This window comes from Silurus aristotelis (assembly GCF_946808225.1).
Source record: "Silurus aristotelis genome assembly, chromosome: 19".
NCBI classification, from domain to species: domain Eukaryota; kingdom Metazoa; phylum Chordata; class Actinopteri; order Siluriformes; family Siluridae; genus Silurus; species Silurus aristotelis.
The window spans coordinates 23041073-23059421 of record NC_139592.1 but is presented as its reverse complement, the minus strand read 5'-3'; the positions used below and the strand labels follow the sequence as shown (position 1 = coordinate 23059421).

General features: G+C 40.7%; 1 protein-coding gene across 2 annotated transcripts; it reads right to left on the bottom strand.

Moving 5' to 3' along the window:
* Nucleotides 1-91: 91 nt before the first annotated feature.
* On the bottom strand, nucleotides 92-18046 carry quoa (quattro a). 2 transcript variants are annotated; one of them, XM_083521341.1, is made up of 22 exons: nucleotides 17800-18046; nucleotides 12648-12845; nucleotides 10057-11254; nucleotides 9734-9898; nucleotides 9470-9593; nucleotides 9292-9385; nucleotides 8969-9055; nucleotides 8720-8833; nucleotides 8514-8612; nucleotides 8186-8337; nucleotides 7357-7495; nucleotides 7076-7198; nucleotides 6765-6956; nucleotides 5124-6040; nucleotides 4576-4825; nucleotides 4371-4454; nucleotides 2983-3207; nucleotides 2731-2901; nucleotides 2426-2603; nucleotides 2195-2311; nucleotides 1667-1885; nucleotides 92-837 (listed from the first exon to the last, which is right to left on the bottom strand). In XM_083521341.1, the coding sequence occupies exons 1-22, from the start codon at nucleotides 17800-17802 to the stop codon at nucleotides 650-652; spliced, it is 5037 nt and encodes a 1678-aa protein (XP_083377467.1). In that variant the 5' UTR covers nucleotides 17803-18046; the 3' UTR covers nucleotides 92-649. The 2 variants fall into 2 exon arrangements, with proteins under 2 accessions (XP_083377467.1, XP_083377468.1); XM_083521342.1 differs by lacking the exon at nucleotides 92-837 and having other exon boundaries at nucleotides 1766-1883.
* Nucleotides 18047-18349: the final 303 nt, after the last annotated feature.

Here is an 18349-nt window from a genome sequence, read left to right as displayed (position 1 = left end):
ACATCAACTGTATGTTCACAAGAAGCATAGAAAAAACCTAATTATATTTTGGGGCTTTGCTGTGGTTTGGGGAGCCTTGGACCTGTGTACTGCAAGGCATCAGAAAGCTCCGTCTCAGTTACAGCTCACGAGTCCTCCAATGGGATACTGACCCAAAACCTCCAACTCAGCATCCAAGAATAGCCAAGAACAAAACACTGCACTATTCTTAATGAGCTCTGGTCCGAATTCTATCCAACATCTATGGGAAGAGTTGAAATATGCAGTCTATAGAAGGTACCTTTCAAACCTGAGACCACTGTAGCAGTGTGTTCATGAAGAGTGGGCCAGATTTCCTGTAGACAGGTGCAGAAGTCTCAGTGAGAGCTACAGAATTCGCTCGTTTCTCATGGTCACCTTTAAGGGGTTAATATTAGGCTAAGGGTGCCATCATTTTTGTCCATGTCATTTTCATTTGTTTTTATATTGTGTTGAATCAAAAATCTAAAGCTGATCTGGAATAAACCATTATGGATTTTTGGAATTTTGTCCACGTCTGTATCTTATAATCTTTGGTATTTAAGGCTCTCTGTAAATTGTACAGGATTTAATATATTATTGAAGACGCATTTCAGAAGAAATTAAAGCGTGTTAAGAACAAATCTGTTCTCTAACATTTTGCAGCATATGAGGTGTGTGTTTTGCGTGTGCTGCCGCCAAGGCCTTTTTTCCGGGACAGAGCAGGAGAAGTGTGCTGGGAACCAGCAGGCGCCGCAAAACTCCCTCCTGGACCACTGCAGGAACCCGGGCTACCACACAGACGTGAGACGTATCGACCTGGAGCCTCGGTGCTGCTCACTTCAGGAAGAGAAACAGAGGGAGGAGAAATAATGATTCACTCTTTGGCTTAGCGTCCATTCAGATGACTGTTTTTATTTGCATACAGAATAAACACAGAAGATGGTATCACAAAGTTTCGAGACTGACCAACTGCAGACTGGTGCTGTTCTGACCCACGTGCATTACCACGTCTGTGATTTCTTTACAGACAAGTTAGAACAAAAAAACAGGTGTGTAATTCTGAGCAAATCTGCCACAGGGACGTCCGAAATGAAATGCATTTCGGTGCATTTCGGTGGCGCTGTAACGAGTCGTTCGAGGTGTTTCGAGCGGCAGCGAAAGATCAGGAAGACCTTAAACAAGCTCAACCTCCGAAAAAGTCAAAGCTGTTCGGCAACTCGTGCATTTTGATCGTTTGAGAACAATCCACATGATTTCGTCTCCGTTCCCACCCTACTTGCCAGAATTGGCTACTGTGGGCTTCACTCTCTTTCCGAGATGAAGCTAAAAGGTCGCCGTTTTGACACCACTGTGGAGATCCACAGAAGGGGCTTAACACGCTTCGAAAAGCTTTTCAGGACACCTTCCAGAAGAACACTTGGAGCGATGTATTGCTGTGCAAAAGGACTATTTTGAAGGTTATAATGTGTAAACACAGGAAATAAAGTACTGTTTTGTAAACAGAGCGACTCTCAAAACTTTTTTGATACCACCTTGTCTGTGTGTGTATGTAGTAATTCCTTTACTCCAAACATTAAGACAATATGAGATACCTGTGCTGACTTGGCCAAGTACAGTGAAAGTTCAATTTTTTTTCTTTCTTAACATGATGATGATGATGATGTACCTTGGTTAATGTTTGGATGGCTGATCGGAGGCATCTGACTTCCATGGCTGCTTTCATGCGCCTGGTTTTCACGGAACCCGCTAGGAGACAAAGAGCCTCGTCCAGAGGAGGAAGATGATTGGCTGCCTGAGGTTGAGCCGATTGATTCCGGCCGTGGCAGCGCCGTGTCGCTCTGAAGTCTGGATACGGTGAGATTCTGTGATTTTAATTCTTCAATCTCTATAAAAAAAATAAAATAATATAAAAAAATCCACTGCACCAAAACATTCTGAATTATAGAAGTGTAATAGATGCTTACAAGATTAGTGCAACAATTGACATAGTCACAATTAGACACGATTAGCATCTGATTAGCATTTGCATTATAGACCTGTATTACTCTATACACTCATTCATAATTGCATCGTTTGATGTAGAAGAAGTGGCACCAGATCGAGGAGGTGTTCAAGCTGGCAATCTTCAAATGCTTCAAATACTAGCAAAAAAAGATTAGTTTTGATTATAAACCACGGATTAACAGAGTAATACCTCCTTCCTGCAGGAAGCAGGTGAGGGTTCTGTCATGCACGGTTTCCTCTTTAGGTTGAATTTTCATGAAGGGTTTAACACCCATTCCCATGAACACCTGCTCCTGTCTCCGCAACTCTGCAAATAAATCCATTAGTAAAGTTATTTACAGTTCAATCTCTTTCTCTCTTCTTCTTCGTTCTCTCTCTCTCTCTCTCTCTCTCTCTCTCTCTCTTTCTCTTTGTATCTCACCTCTGTTCTTCAGGGCCTGTTCCCACAAAATATGCTCCAGGTCTGCAGTCCAGGCCTCTTTAAGGTCCTGTCTCTCCGCCTGAAGCGTATACGTGTCCTGGGCTCTTCTTCTTCTGAACCAGATCTCAAAGCACAAACCCCTCTGTCCACAGTTCTGGGTGAGTCCAATGTCACATGTCTGTATTTTGAATTGATCAATCACAAGTGGAACAAAATGTCATAAACAAGCCTGTAATTTCGGAAGTTACTTATTATAAACAAATCATTTTAAAGAGTTACATTTTAAGTACCAAGTACCAAAGTACCTTGAAGGACTGTTTGTAGACATACACATCATCACCACGGTGGGTTTTCTTTGTCTTGGTGAAGAGAATCAGGTCCTGAAATAGAAACACCCGGCGCAAAGAACGCTTCTTGTGAAATGTCACGTAGAGTTCGTCTTGCCGAAATAACTGGCCTTGTTCTTGCAGGTTCACCTGAAGACAAACATCAGGTCCAGAGTTGTGAACATGTGAACTCGTTTCCTAATGAGAGTTGCTTTCACTCATCTTACTCACGTCGCAGTCCTGGATGGCGTCCATGGTGAGCAGGTCGTTTCCGTGGCGTAGCTGGAATCTGACCACCTCGGCAGCACCGTGGATCTCCAGCCGCTCGGCTTCATGCGCTGCTCCACACTCCTCCAGCATCTCCTGCAGCAGCAAGCTGTACTTACTGATCCTCTGCACGGGCTTCAGCAGGTAGGAGGAGAGATCCATGCTGTCTCCCAGCTCCAGCTGCTTACGCTGCATGCAAAAAAAAAAAAAAGCCGAAATCTGTAGAAAATGTGCGAGTTTTCTTTCTAAAGTATTTTTAAAAAGCAAATCACAGAAATTATTTGCTGCAATACCTTTTATAGCCACAATCCCAAAAAGACCTTCCTAGTCTGAAATGCTTGAATGCCATTGGAGAAGCCAGAGCTGTCTGAACTTACACAAAACATTAGTGGTAAACTATTCTAAGTTAGCGTTAGATTAGCATTAAATCTAGCATACTTCATAGTATCTTTTATTTGTTAATTTACATGCAAAGGATAGGAGATAAACTTCTTAAATGTCCTTGTCACACGGGCAGATTTTGAAAATTATTTATGGGGTGCAAGGGGGTGGCATGAGAATTTTGAGGGGTTGCAACACTGAAGCATCCTTGCATTGTTCTTGTGGATTCAAGGAATGATTTTATATACACAGACACACATATATGTTCTGGGCAAACCTGTAGCAAATTTAAGTCTATACCAAGTTTCATTTACTATGCAGTGGGGTTACGGTATGAAAAACAATACAGAGTACATACAGATTCAAAGCCTTGATGTATCAAGTACTGGTTTACTTAAGTCAAAAACACATAACGAATACACAGAAACCACGTTTAAATCACTAATCTCCAAAAATGTAAAAAATAAATCATAGTATTCAGTGCAACATGAACCACGTGACATCATTTGTCAAGTCAAGTAAGTTCGGACAATCCTGAACATATTATTAAAAATAGTTTGGAATAGTCATTAATACACGTGAAGATCTCATCAAAATGACCGATAATAATATATAATGTACTTACAGGTATATTTTAACAAATGCTTTGATTCGTCGATGCTTCGAGTCGGATCGAGTCATTTGTTTGTGAGATGGCGGGTTGCACTGAATGTGTTAGTTTCACTAAAACAAAGCAGTTCATAAGAGCCGTTTGTTCGGACTTCTTGGCATTTTTTACGGGTATATGGTTTTTTTTTGCCGTCACATTGAAGTGCCGCAACTGTAAAAATCGTTTGAGGAATCTGATTAAATGTGCTGTGGTGGGGTGCTGGGGTGACCGATGGGGTGGGAATGATTTCCCTTAGTGTGGAAGTTGCCACCCTGTGCCACCCCGATAAATCCGCCCCTGCTTTGTCATCGCCATTTCTCACCTTGAAGAACTTGTGCTGTTGGATTAGAGCATCTGACTGAGGCTTGTTCTTGCTGTACAGAGCATACAGCCCAAAATTATCTCTCTGCAAACATGACATAAACAGTAAACACGTCATTATTTCTTATTGTGATTCTTGTAGAAAAGGGATAATACATTACAGTATGACAAAATGTTAGCGCAACGTTAGAGTCTTGGGAACTCACGTGTCTGAGGAAGCAGCGGCCCACCCGAAGTGGTTCAGCCCGGCAAGCCTCAAGCTCCTGCAGGAAGTAATGGCAGTGGAAGTCATATAGTTTCTCTAGGTTCCCAAAGATCCTTCCACGCTGGCCTCTGAGATCTGGAGGCACATTTGGCTGGGCCAGCAGGGGGAGGTAATGAGTCAGGATGTAAGCCAGAGATCGTACATACTCCAGCTCTGTCACCAACAATTCCTCCAAGATGCACTGCGGCTTCCTGTGGGAGAACATGGGAGAACATTTCAGGAGATCTCTTCTGTGAAATGAGGCAAAAATGTGAACGCAGGTGGAAAAGTAGAACTTGTGGATCTTTATTGGCAACATGTAAAGATTGACTAGTGATATAATTTAAGATTTGTTGAAATTCCATGCTTTGTAATTAAATTTCTTTTATCTAACCATAAATGAAGAAACTAGACCGTCATTTTAATGCCACTTTATCTCAATGCCTTCATCCACTGTAATCTCGAGCAATGAATATGTAACAACATAGCAACGTTATTGTAATATCTTACACAGTTCTGCTCTCCATGTCAGGATTAGACAGGGTGTTTACTGCCTCGTTGCCCCGTCTAGCGGTCTCTTCAGAGTGGGAAGTATTTTCCGGGTGCCTTTCTTCACAGCCCAAACTTTCCAAAGAGAAGTTTCCAGAACGTGGGATTGGGTTTTGCACGACCAAGGTCTGAGTTCCAGAGTAGGTAAGTCCTGAGATTTGGGAACTGGAGGATATGGATGGTGAGGTTTTAGATTCAGTAAAGGTAGATGGTAGAATCTGAATCTTGAATGAACTGGAAGCTAACAAAGGATCCTCTTTGCTGGATTTGGTTGAGTTGTGGTGCCAACTGAACCACTGACAACCAACTGTGTCTGATCCTGCGACTGGTTCTGTCTGCTTGTGGTCATGGGCTGTTTTTCTGGGTGACTTCTGCTCAAGATCTGCAGCTGGAGCCATTTTGGCCCCTTTACATCCTTTACGGGACTGTCTGAAACTGATGTTAAAGCAGGTCACTGTGCCATGGATGCTGTCACGGTTGTGCCGGACCTTGACTTCTGGGCACTCCGGTGGGTTCTGATGTGTGTCAGGTTGAAGTATTGGCCCGCCATCAGTGCTCTCCTGCCCTGCATTACCATGCCCATCATATTGTGAAGATACAGGTACTGAAAGATTCTGATCTTGTTCCAATTCCTGCAAGGTGTCCTCCAGCTGTCGACTGACCTCCTGACACCTTAGCCAAGTCATGTTCCATACCTTCCTCCCCCAGGGGTTCTGCAGAGAGCAGGACTGGTTCTTTGCCTCCTGGAAGTGTTCAGGTGAAAACTGGCTGAGCTTTTCATGGCATCCTTGAAGAGCAGCCCATTTCTCCCGATGAGTCATGCACTGCAGTCTCTCTTGTTCTAATTGCTGAGAGCAGTCTATGGCCACCACTGTTGCCTGTAAATGTATGAAGGGAATATTCTAATCAGATTATAGCAACAGTCCTGTGAACTCCAACTAGGTTGGCCCATAAAAAGGATACTTGTCAATTTATTGTCTGGCTTGGTTCACTTGATTTGACCCCTAATCTTCCATCTGTTCTCTAATGACTTCAAATGACATCAATAGATTTACTGAATCATTTACCAATAGATTGTCCAACCTACATTTAAAAAAAAAATGTTGTGCTCCTCGGAGTCGAGGGCTGCATTGGGTTTGGGACCCAATACAAATCTTGCCTGGGCGGGCAGTTTTACCTTTGTAGTGGGCAGTAGTGGGCGGTCCAACAAATAAACCCCAAGTCCCACAATCTGCAGTCCCGCGATTTGCATTGACCCGTTTGATATGGGTATTTACGTCACAAAAAGCGAAACACTGCAAGTCCAACGTTTGTCCGTTATCATTATGTAAGTTGATCATAGCCCTAACGTTTGTGTACATTTTTACACAATCTTTATAAGCTGTGAGAGAATGTTTTCGGGAGTCGGCCGGACTGGACACAAAAATCTCGGGAGCAGTCAGTAATGGTCAAAAATTCAGTGGGAGAGGACGGAAGGGGGGTTAAGAAAACAGTCCCGCCAGGGCTCTACCCTGGAGAAGCTTGACCTAAAAGTGATTACTTGATTAATTCAAACTCCAAAGTAAAATATGTGGGTTTGTTTGAAAAACAACGAAAACTTACCCTCTCGCAGAAATGGCACACATTCAGCATAGTCTTTAGTTCATCACAGTACTGCTCTGCTTCAGACAGGAATTCAGACAAGTTGGATTTAAATGTGGATATCATTATGTGGAACACTTCTGTCTCTGGATAATTTGGTCCCTGGATGCTTTCTGCTTCATTAAGTAACATCATCGCCTGAAGCTTATGTTCCTGAGAAAAAAATCAAATTCATCAAGGGTGAACCATGTTAAAAAAATGATATATATCGACTTGTCTTGTTTTCTTTTTACATAATTAATCTGGATTGAGTGGAAGGGATAAGTGATTACATTAGCTTCAGAGAGGACAGCGGTTAGGCATTGCAGAATCTCCTCAAAGCTCCTGTTCGGTTCCTGTGTGGATTCTGCTTCGAGAATCCGTCTTTCTCCCTCCACATCAAACCACTCTTTTATCTGAAAAAAGCCGATACAGGTTCTGGGCTTGGGATGACTATATTTTAAAATGTACACAGTAAGGGTTCTGTTCAAAATCACAAAGCTGTGTATGGATTTAACAAGAGCACCAAAAGAGTAAATGCAAGTAAGCTTTATTTATGAGTGTGTTTGGATACCTCCAAGAACCTTGATTCCATTTGTCTGAGATGTAGCAAGAAGCCAAGGTGCTGGAATAAAATGTTGGACCTTCGCACCAGCACATGGATGTGTTCCTCTAACTCATTGTAAAGGGACTCTATGGTATCCATGACATTACTGGAAGAAGAGACAAGAGATTATTTATAATATTTAATTTTATGAGGTATTTACTTGTAAAACATTTAGAGACATGCTATTACAGCGACCAGGCATTACAGTTATGACATGACAATTTTGTTAGCGGTGAAATGAAGAACACTGATGATCTCTTCATTATGGCACCTGTTAATTGGTGGATTTATTTATTGGGCAGCAAGTGAACATTTTGTCCTCAAAGTTGATGTTAGAAGCAGGAAAAATGGGCGAGTGTAAGAATTTTAGAAATTGAGATGTCTAGACGACTGGATCAGAGCATCTCCAAAACTGCAGCTCTTGTGGGATGTTCCTGGTCTGCAGTGGTCAGTATCTATCAAAAGTGCTCCAAGGAAGGAACAGTGGTGAACCAGCGACAGGGTCGTGGGCGTCCGAGTCTCATTGATGCACGTGAGGAGCGAAGGCTGGTCCGTATGGTCCGATCCAACAGACGAGCTCCTGTAGCTCAAACTGCTGAAGTTCATGCTGTTAATGTTCAACAGGTCAGGACTGTTTTAGCAGCAAAAAGGGGGACCAACACAATATTCTGCCATAACGGTGTAGGTTAAAGCATGTTGAAATGGTTTTGATGTGCCTGTATACTAGTGAATCCCTGTTAACATATTAGAATGGGCTCCTTAGATACGCTTTCATAGATTAGCATGTTAGCATTACCAGCTTGTCTCGTAGTGTGCTGCTCTTACATCGCTCTCCCATCTCAACCTGGCCAACAGGGGCCCACCTTCCCTTTGTAACCTAACCAAGTGGGTGTCCTCAAGCACATCCTCCATTAGAACCCGTTGGTCATTAATACACTGCTGTACCTCCTTCAAGACAGAAATAAAAATGTTTGAGAAAAGGCTAGTGAAAATTCTACATCATACAAAACAACACATTTTTGCGTCACGCCCATACACAAAACATCTGTACACCTCAGTGAATTTTGTTAACACTCACAAGTAAATAATCAACATCGGGGTGGTTTGCATGATTTGCATAATACCTGAGTGGTGTCTATTTTATGGACACCTTCTAACTTCTTGAGGGCTTCTAGAAGCAAACATGTTGCTTCCTTGAGGGTGAACACAAACGGATAGAGTTCCTGTAAATCAACATCATTAGTATCTGGCACAGTTGTACAATAACAAAAGAAATAATAATGCTATAATAATAAAATAAAAATAATCGAATGCTGTCGATCAGACTAACTTGATGAAGGTGCAGCCAGTTCCTGTGACTGTAAAGAAACGTGCCTTCCAGGCCCGGGCTCAGCTGGCTGTACTCGATATATCTGTTAAGAGCTTTGAAGGATATCACAACCTCCTACATTAATAATGTAAAACAGGATTTAGGAGTTAGCATGTCTCTATGTATACTGCTTCATAATGCTTTTATTTATTGACGATCTGATCATATGTTTGAATTTAATTGTGTCTCAATGTGGAAAAAGTCCCGAACCATGTATCCAGGGCCTTTTTTAGGGCTGTAACTTTTCTCCTTACTGACAAGCAGTAGCACACAGTGGATCGCTTTTGTCTCCTGCTCCTAAATAATTTAAAGAAAAACACCAAGGGCAGAATTTTTACCCAGAACCAAAGAAGATTCTCTGGAACAGTGAACTTTATTTAATACAGCTGGAATGTAAAAAAATTACTTTTTAGAAAGTCCTCGAGGTGATGATTTTTATATTTGAATCTGAAGTAAAAGCTAGCTCAAGAAGCTGTTTAAAGCTAACAACATCCTGGTGACTATTTTCTAGACTTGAATAGACAAGAACCTACCTGCACCATCTGCAGAGCTTCAAGGAATTCTGGGTGTGGAGGAACCTTACGACCGTCATACACGACGGTCATTCCGTACTCTCTCTCCTCCCTCCTGTGGGAACATAATGTATGTAGGTTTTGCTTGTTTGAAGTTTTGTAAACCTTTGAAGATCAGTGAGTTAATCTTTTTCCATACCTAATGATAGTGTGGAAGTAAAGTAGAAGTTTAGAGAGCACCAGGCTGGACAGCAGTGGAGACCCCCAGTGCTGGTGATCACCATAAACCTCCACTACTACTCTGTTTGAGCGATCTCTACCACCTGAGGGGGAGACACCAAGTTACAGGCATCAGATTGGGACACTAAACAATGGGACAAACTAAAATATTTGTAAATGTGCTTGAATGTCTGATCTAAGTCTTTGTTTAATGCTCATTTTGATTTTATTTACTGGAAGTTACCTGTAAGACATGAAAGTCCTGCTTGCAGGAGGCAGGTTTCTGATTTTGTGGGAGTTGGAAATGGTGATCTCTTTCCAGCCTTTTTTATGTCAGGATAGTTTAAGGCTGCGGTTTTATTTGTGTAAGGTCCCTTAGCATGAAGATCTTTATGGATCTGAGCTGTTTCTAGAGAGAAAATGTCAAAAGAGTTGACGTGTGTGTGTGTGCAAATTGTACAACATGAAACTATATCCACTTCTATTATTCTTTTCAGCTAATGACAAGTTTGATCAATAGTTAATAAAACAGGGAAGAACCTTTAAAGAACCTTGAATATTTCTTACCTTGCATTGGTGGCTTTCGTCTGTTTAACTTTGGTGAAACAAGTCCATAAGAAGTGTTCTTTTTTCCATGAGCTACATGTAACATTGAGGGCATTTCTGTTACCTCACTGGGGTATCCATGGACAGCAATGAGACTCTTCTCTGATTCTGTTTCAACCATGCTTGGGGATGGTTGCTCTGTTGTGTTATCAAAGATACCCTGAGAATGATCTCTATTGGAGTTATGACCTATTGGTTGTATCTGTGTAAACTGTGTTTGGACTGGGTTGTGAGGATGGTCCGTCCTCGCCGTTCTATCAGAGAGGACATCTTCTTTTGGCCTGGATTCAGTTCTAACAGAACATTGTTCTTCCCTGCAATACTCCTTGTATCTGCATTCTTGGTTCTTGGTACCCTGTCCATGCTTCCTCCTCAAGCAAGGAGTGCAAGGCTGCTCAGCAAACCTTACAGTACGTCCGCAGGTGGGACGATTATGAGCTGCATGATCATGGCCACCAGGAGCCGTGACCCTATGCGGCCTTAGCAAACAAGTTTTAGGTTGGACACAGGTCGATGAATCTCCTGATTCATTCTTCACTTTGATAGGCTCCATATCGTTTACATCCTCATCAACAATACTGCGACTATCCCAAGTATTAGGAGACACCCAGCCGAGTGGCCTCACACCAGACATAGCTTGATTTATCTCACTCTGTTTGGAGCTTTCAACCAAGCACAAAGACACTGCAATACCATCCTTAGCAGGGCAGATCCTAGTCTCAACCGAATAACCCTGCCAGGAAGGTCCACTCAAAGGTTCCTCTTCATTTGAAGAATCCATGTACTGTGGCTGGTCCTCAGTCTCTGGGTAGACCACCTGATCCCAAGGCACCTTCACTATGCAGTGCTCATTAGCCAGCACACAGTGACTGAGAAGCCTTCCATGTCTGCCTATATTGAGCTCTTCTAACCAGTCTTCGGTAAAGATACGACTAAATGAGTTCTCTGGTATTGGAGTTTCCGCCAATTCATCCTGGTCTTCTTCCAACAGGCTTCGAACCACAAGACGGGCTGCTTGCTTCTCAAACGGTACCACCTGTAGGTAAAAGTCTTCAAAGGAGAGCAGCAGTGGGTTGATGGGGGCAAGATGGATTACAATGTGGTCGTACAGGCACAGCGGCCAGCCGGGACAATGGAACGCCAAGTCAGAATACGGCTCCTATCCAAAAGAAAAATAAATCTAAAGAGGAATTCCCTGATAATGCTTTAGTACATGCTACAGTATATGGACATGTTTGCAATCCCTGGAAAATACAGGCGATGGACATTAAAGAAGTAAATGTATTTGGTTACCGTACTTAAGTCGCTTTTTCATGTATATGTACTTTACTGAAGTATTTCCATTTGGATTTACTGTAACTTCACTACATTTCAAACTAAATTTTGAGAAATCAGTCATTCCTTTTTATTTCCACCAATCAGGGTAATTGGTGTATCTACTGATCACCAACATACAGTTTACCATCAGTTCAACAGCAAGCAGAACATTTAGAGAGGAATAAATGATGAAGAAACTCCAGACTCGAACTCACCACCACACACACAGCCTTTTAGTGTGATTTTTTATAAGCAGTTCAAAATAAGTTATTTGGGCTCATTAACATTGTAATAGAAATCAATCAGTGTTTGAGTCATTAATATCATTCTATTAATAGATCAGTGTGCTGAGAGTCACATTCGAGTCTTTTTACATAAACTGAGGTGATTAAGTAAAGAATCTTGTGATAAAAATGATAATAGGAACATTAGGGTTATAATAAATCAGTTCTTTGGATACTTAAGATAAAAATGTTGTACTTTTTCTCAAGTAAAAGTATAAAGGGACACTTTTACTGTTACTGGAGTCACATTTCACAGAGTGAATCTCTACTTTTACTACTACATGGTTTGTGTACTTCGTCCACCTCTGATTTCTAATTGTATAAAACCAAACAAATGAGGTTCAGGAAGAGTCGTTTGGTTTGGGGGCCAGATATCTGAGAAGCTGCTCATGTAACTAGAGCAGATAGTTGCTTCCAAACTTTCATTTGAAACCAAGAAACATGAAATTTCCCTGATACATTCGTGCAATATATAGCCAGCAAAAAAAATCAATAACTTATATCATTATTGAAATAATCAATAATTATGAGCTTGACACATAGATGTTTTTCCACCATCGTGTGAAGGAATGCTCTACTGTTAAAGGTATGCAACTGATCTTTGCTCCCGAGGTCTACACGAGGAGGTGTGCAAAGTCAGATCATGTTCTGCTTATTTATGGAAGGCATATTCAGAAAGCAAAGAGGTGTTAATTGTTTTTGAATTAGCATTGATTTGGCTGTGGTATAAAAGAAATAAAACAGTAATACACTTTAGGGTGGAAAGTTTCATAGTGCTTTGCATCACACCTTCTTGTTTTCCTAACAACTTATTACTTCATGCAGTTTTATGTAATCGTTTTTGCATCTTCATTTTTGCTCATTTTATTATGTTTGTGCTTATGATCTTGCCCAAAAGGAATGATAATTACATCTACTGTATTTGACTGTGCATTTCATTTTAACACTCACACAAGTTTCCTGGCTCACCCTCTCCAGGAGTCTCCTGGCTGGGATCAGAAAGTCAGTTAGGCACTGAAGGGAATCGCCACCATAACGACCCTCAGTGACATGCAATAGCTGGCTAAAGACTGCCGGAGCTGTGGCCTCAAAGGGAGGGTAGAGAGCTGACAGGGAGCTCTGGATGGATGAGTCCAGGGATTCTGGGTTCTGCAGCCAAAACACATGACGGAAGTTTTCATCAATGGGTGATCATATGGAATAGACTATTCACATGTTTAATTAAACAGAGGTGGAAAAAGTAATAAAATATTCTATTCAAGTAAAAGTACTGTTAAGTATAAGTATTGTACTTAAGTACAAGTAAAGTTACCGGTCTAAAGATCTACTCAAGTAAAAATTTGCTCATTTAAAATGTACTTTGTATGTATATAAAATGTACTTTTTGGATTATTTTATTTATTTATTTTTTTCTCACTAACAGACATGATTTCAAATGTAGTTAAGTACAATGCTTCAAACAAGAAAAAAAACTAAAGATTTAAAAAAAAAATTTTTATTACAGTTACTTAATTACAGTAACGTGAGGAAAATATAATTCTTTACTTTTTTCCACTTCTGGAATTGAAATATTGTCAACTCAAATCATGCAGTGGATTTCGGTGCATTTTTACGACGCAATAATAACGACGTTTTTTTCATTTGAAGGACAGTAGGTAAAGAAAGACATATTTAGGCCCTTGAGCGAAACTTTCCAAGTAAGTTGTCGTATACCGGGTGGCGCAGGGAAAGTTTTTGTGACTACAGTAGGAGTTGGTGACCACGGGGCATCAGCAATTGTTTGGAACCAGTGTGAGCTCATTTCAAACCCCTTGCCATTAGTTCTAATCAGTAGCAGGTCTAAATATACAAAACATAAATGAGTAAATCCAAGTCTATGAGTAGAACAGTTTTACGTGCAAATCTACACGATAAATGTGGCCTGGGTTTCATGTTTGGTCTTTGGTTTTGCTTGTTCAGGGAAACCGAGTGCTGAGATTACAAAGGACCTGCAGACCGCAGGAAAAGACCATGGTCAACTGTCCATCAAGAAATTCGTTCCCAAACCTTACCATGATTCTTTAAAGTGGATGGCTTGAACACCTTCAAAGTGTTATGGACCTAAATATTTTTTTTTTCACTGAACAATGAAATTTGTGTATGTGGAAATATCGCCTTGTTGTCGTCAGAATGGCAGAATCGAATTAGACGCTGAAATATGGACAGTGTGAGGATTCGCATGGTTTAAACTATTTACATTTATATTTATATGTCTACCAGCTATCGAAGATATATGGATGCTGATTTTTGACACCTTGTAGACGTTATGTGAGTATTAAAAACAGAGGTACCCAGCATTACATTACCCAGAGCAGATGAAATGCTATATTAATACTTCAAATCCTTCCTTTGAATAATTCTGCTGGTCTTCTTTGAACGACTTGAAAGAGTCTGCAATTTCACATTCCCGCTGAATCCCAGTGATTCCTGGCCTTTTGACCCAGACCTGCCTATTTTAGCAAGGTCTTAATTTAGCCCATCTGCCATCTCTCGTTCATCATTGAAGTTTAGAAGTTCAGGAGAATTGGATCCACAAATCCAATAAAGGACAAAGTGGCCGAGTGGTTCTTTACTGCTTACAATGAGCGTTACAGTAAACATGCTCAATTTTATATACTGTATCACATCGTATTCCTTAAAACTGAGAAGAGGTTGCATCATCGCTGAATCATTCAGTTGCCAGACCCGAGTCTGAAACAGAATCTGTGGCAAAAATCAATTGCTGTTCACCAACCAGCTTAAGAAATATTGCCAAAATAACAGGATATAAAATACTTTTTCTGTTAGTTAATTAACTTCTGCTACGCTGTGAATTAAATTTGCTTTTCCTCGAACGTCGTTGAGTCGAATAGAAAGAAAATAAAAGTCAAATCTTCTTAGATTTGTACAAAGTAGCAGTAGAATGATGTGAGCATTTTCAGACTGGCAGCCTCAGTTTTCACTGTATCCTGAATTAGCTGCAGCTGTCTCACTGTCTCTGCTACACCTGACACGTCTCGGCCTACAGAGACCTTAATGAAGTGCTCACACTTGGGCCCTTGTGACCTCTGACACTCAGACTCATCCTTCAACCAAAACAAATGATTGACCAGGACCTAGTGGGGACTCTTGGAGAACGAAGCACAGATCTTCTCAAATCCTTCTGTCTCTTCATGTAATCCCAGACAGACTCCATGACGTTGAGATCAGGACTCTGTGGGGGGCAAAACTACCATTTCCTGGACTCGTTCTTTTCTATGCTGAAGATAACTAAATGATATTGGCTGCTGCTGAATAATTTTGGGGCCAACCAGACGCCTCCCTGGTTGTATTGCATGAAGTATCTGCCTGTATTTCTCAGCATTGAGGACATCATTAAATAATCTTCAACAGAACACCACAGAAATGCAGCCCCATACTTGCAAGAAACCTCCACCATGCTTCACTGGTACTTGCAGACACTCATTATTGTACCACTCTCCAGCACTTCATCAAACAACATGTTTTTTGCTACAGACAAATATTTTAGATTTTAACTCTGAGCTCCTGCTGTCATTTTTCTGCCCGTTGTTCCGCTGCTTTTGTAAATCGTTGAGTCACTTAGCTTTGTTTCCATGTCGGAGGTTTGGCCTTTTGGCCGCAATTCTCAAAACATTTTTCTCACAACTGCCTAAAACAAATCCAGAAATGAAAGAGATTATCTCTATCTTCCCAGAGTTTCAGCTAAAATCAGGATCTCTCTTTTATTTAAACAAGTATCCAAGTCCCAGGCTGGGAAATGATTCTGTTTCCTGTGTTTATGTCACACATATCTTCCCAGACTGAAGCTTGTCTTGCTGATAAACGAATTCAAGATTTTGTCAGCGGAAATGTTCCATCGTCCATCATCGCAACCGTTCCTCAACTTCCAGCTAACACAAACACTGATAACACCAAACCAACCCTCTGATATATGGATAGAAATATTAAATAAATTCTCAGTATGAAGATATTAGACCAGCTTTCCATGGTATAATCGATCAAAATACACTCTTCTAGTTCTATATGAAAAATCCTGATTTAACGCCGGACATTGACTTCAGGTAACATCTACAGAATATTTCCTGAATCTCAGATCTCTCGAATGATCCATTTTCGAATTGTTTTTTCCCCCTCCCATCATGTAATTACTTATTTAATTACTTCACTGCTTCAAGCCGACTGCGCTCTCATTCCTGTCTGTTTTATCCTCACATTAGCATATTGGGCTCCAGGTTTGCCTGTAAACAGTAAAAAGCATGTAATTACATTAAACACAGTCGACTGGTTCTTTCCAAACACACAAACACACACACCTACACTTACCAACACACACTGAGGTTAATCAAACCAGCAGGTATCAGCAAAACCTGTTGTTATTTTAACAAATACACGTTAATTAGAAAATCACAAAGCGCATGGGTTTCTCGTTAGGCTCGGCAGTGATTAGCATTGTCTGCCACTCTTAAAGCAAGAACTAATTAATAAAGAGAAAAATGCATTACTTTACAAAGCATTTTAATAGAAAAGGCAAAAAAAAATTCCTGTACTATAGCTAGTTGCTAATAATCTGCTTCCTATTAGCCAAACCTTTCTTGTTTTCTTAGCATTTTTACTTGCATACTAGGCCAAATTGTAAAAATGAATGGTAATATTATTATAATTATTATAAGTATTAAAGAAGGCATGTCTATGTTGGGCAGTTTCATTGAAGAAGGTGTGGCTTTTATAGCTGTTATTATAAGTAAAGGAGGCGTGGTCTAGCAGTTCTTGTCAGTTTTAGTGATGGATGAAGGGCCTAGCTGTGCCAGACCATTTCACTGAAGTAGGTGTGGCTACTGTGTCTGTTATTATAAGTAAAATAGGCGTGGCCTAGCTGTGCCTGTCATTTGTAGAGAAGGAGGTGTGGCCAAGCTATACCAAGAGTTTCAGTAATTAAGACGTGGCCTAGTTGTGCCAAATAGTTTCACTGACGGAGGCATGGCTTCTGTATCTGTTATTGTAGTTCAAAGTGTCATGGCATAGGAATAATTGTCAGATTTACTATAGGAGGCGTGGCCTAGGTGTGCCAGAGAGGTTCAGTAAGGGAGGTGTGGCCTAACCAAAGGAGAAGTGGCTTTTATGTCTGTTACTGTAGTTATAGGAGGTGTAGCCTAGCAATTCTCAATTTTACTGAAGGAGGTGTGTCATATTTTAATATTTAAAAGAGGCATGACATAGGAGTTATTGTCTATTATACTGTAGGAGGCGTGGCCAAGCCATGCTGGAGAGGTTCTGTAAGGGAGGTGTGGCCTAGCTGAAGGAGGCATGGCTTTTGTGTCTGTTATTTTTTATTAAAGGAGGCGTGGCCTCGCTGTGCCAGACAGTTTCACTGTCGGAGTCATGGCCAAGATGTTCTAGACATTTTTTTTTTAAAGGAGGCGTGGCCAAATCAAAGTCCAGAGTACTGAATTACAGAACATCACTGCATATTAAATCAGAGATCAGATTAGAATCAGATATCAAACAGAGCATCTTATTGATCTCATAAAGACCCACATATTGCTCAGAAATTTATTTCTTAGTAAAATGAATTATATTAAAATGAAATAATTAATTCTCAATCTAAAATTTCTCAACAGTAATAACTGCATTATGTTTTGAATTGATGCTACACAACCATTAATCATCTTCTGCACCGGACAAACATTCAACTGAATGAAAGTTCTAAAGCCATTCAGCCACCAAGGAGACTGTAAATTACTACACACACAAATTAGTGGGTTTGTTCATGCTAACATCAATCACCAAGTGACATTTGACAAGGTGTTACCGAGTCGCTAAGCAGCATAAACATCGTCCTCACAACTGCCGTGTCTTTCAGGACATTTACCAGACGACCGAATACCTCAACATTCTCAGTCCTGCAAAACTGAACCCACTGAATTACCTCTTCAAAAAACTCCCATAAATTTAAAACCCAACACAATGATGAAAGTGCAGAAGTAATATACACGACATGAATATTTTATACGATTACTAAGACACGCAGCTGAAATCGTGACCCAGATGTACAGAAGATCGTTACCATTTTGGCCTGAGTGGGTCTTATGGAGTCCGAAGATTCAGCTCTGTCTTCATTGGTCCATTACTGAGAGACATGATCTCCATAATTTCCATGTTTCTGAAGAACGAAAGCAGCAGCACAAACTTTACACCTCAGACTTTCCTTGTCTGTCTCCAGCCGTGATGTTTCTCTGCTTGGACTTTTGGAAAGCATAATGTAAACTGACCGAGGAGCACGTGAGGAACCAAGAGAGAGAGAGAAAGAGAGAGAGAGAAAGAGAGAGATAGCAGGGAGTTAAGAGGACAGACGTTTAGCCTGAATCTCCCTCGAGACGAGAATTTATTCACCATTTCCTGTCTGTCCTCCATTTTAGCTTCAAGTTTGACTTCTTTCTCTGACTTTGATTGACAGGAATTGGTTTTTTTTTTCTGTTTATGGCTACACCTAATAACGTCAGAGTACAAGATCACTTGCACAAACAGATTTTCACTCATAATTCCTTTGAATTTTTTCTCCTATTTCAATAAATCTTAATGCTTTCCATTACCACAGGCCATGACGGGGTAAAAAG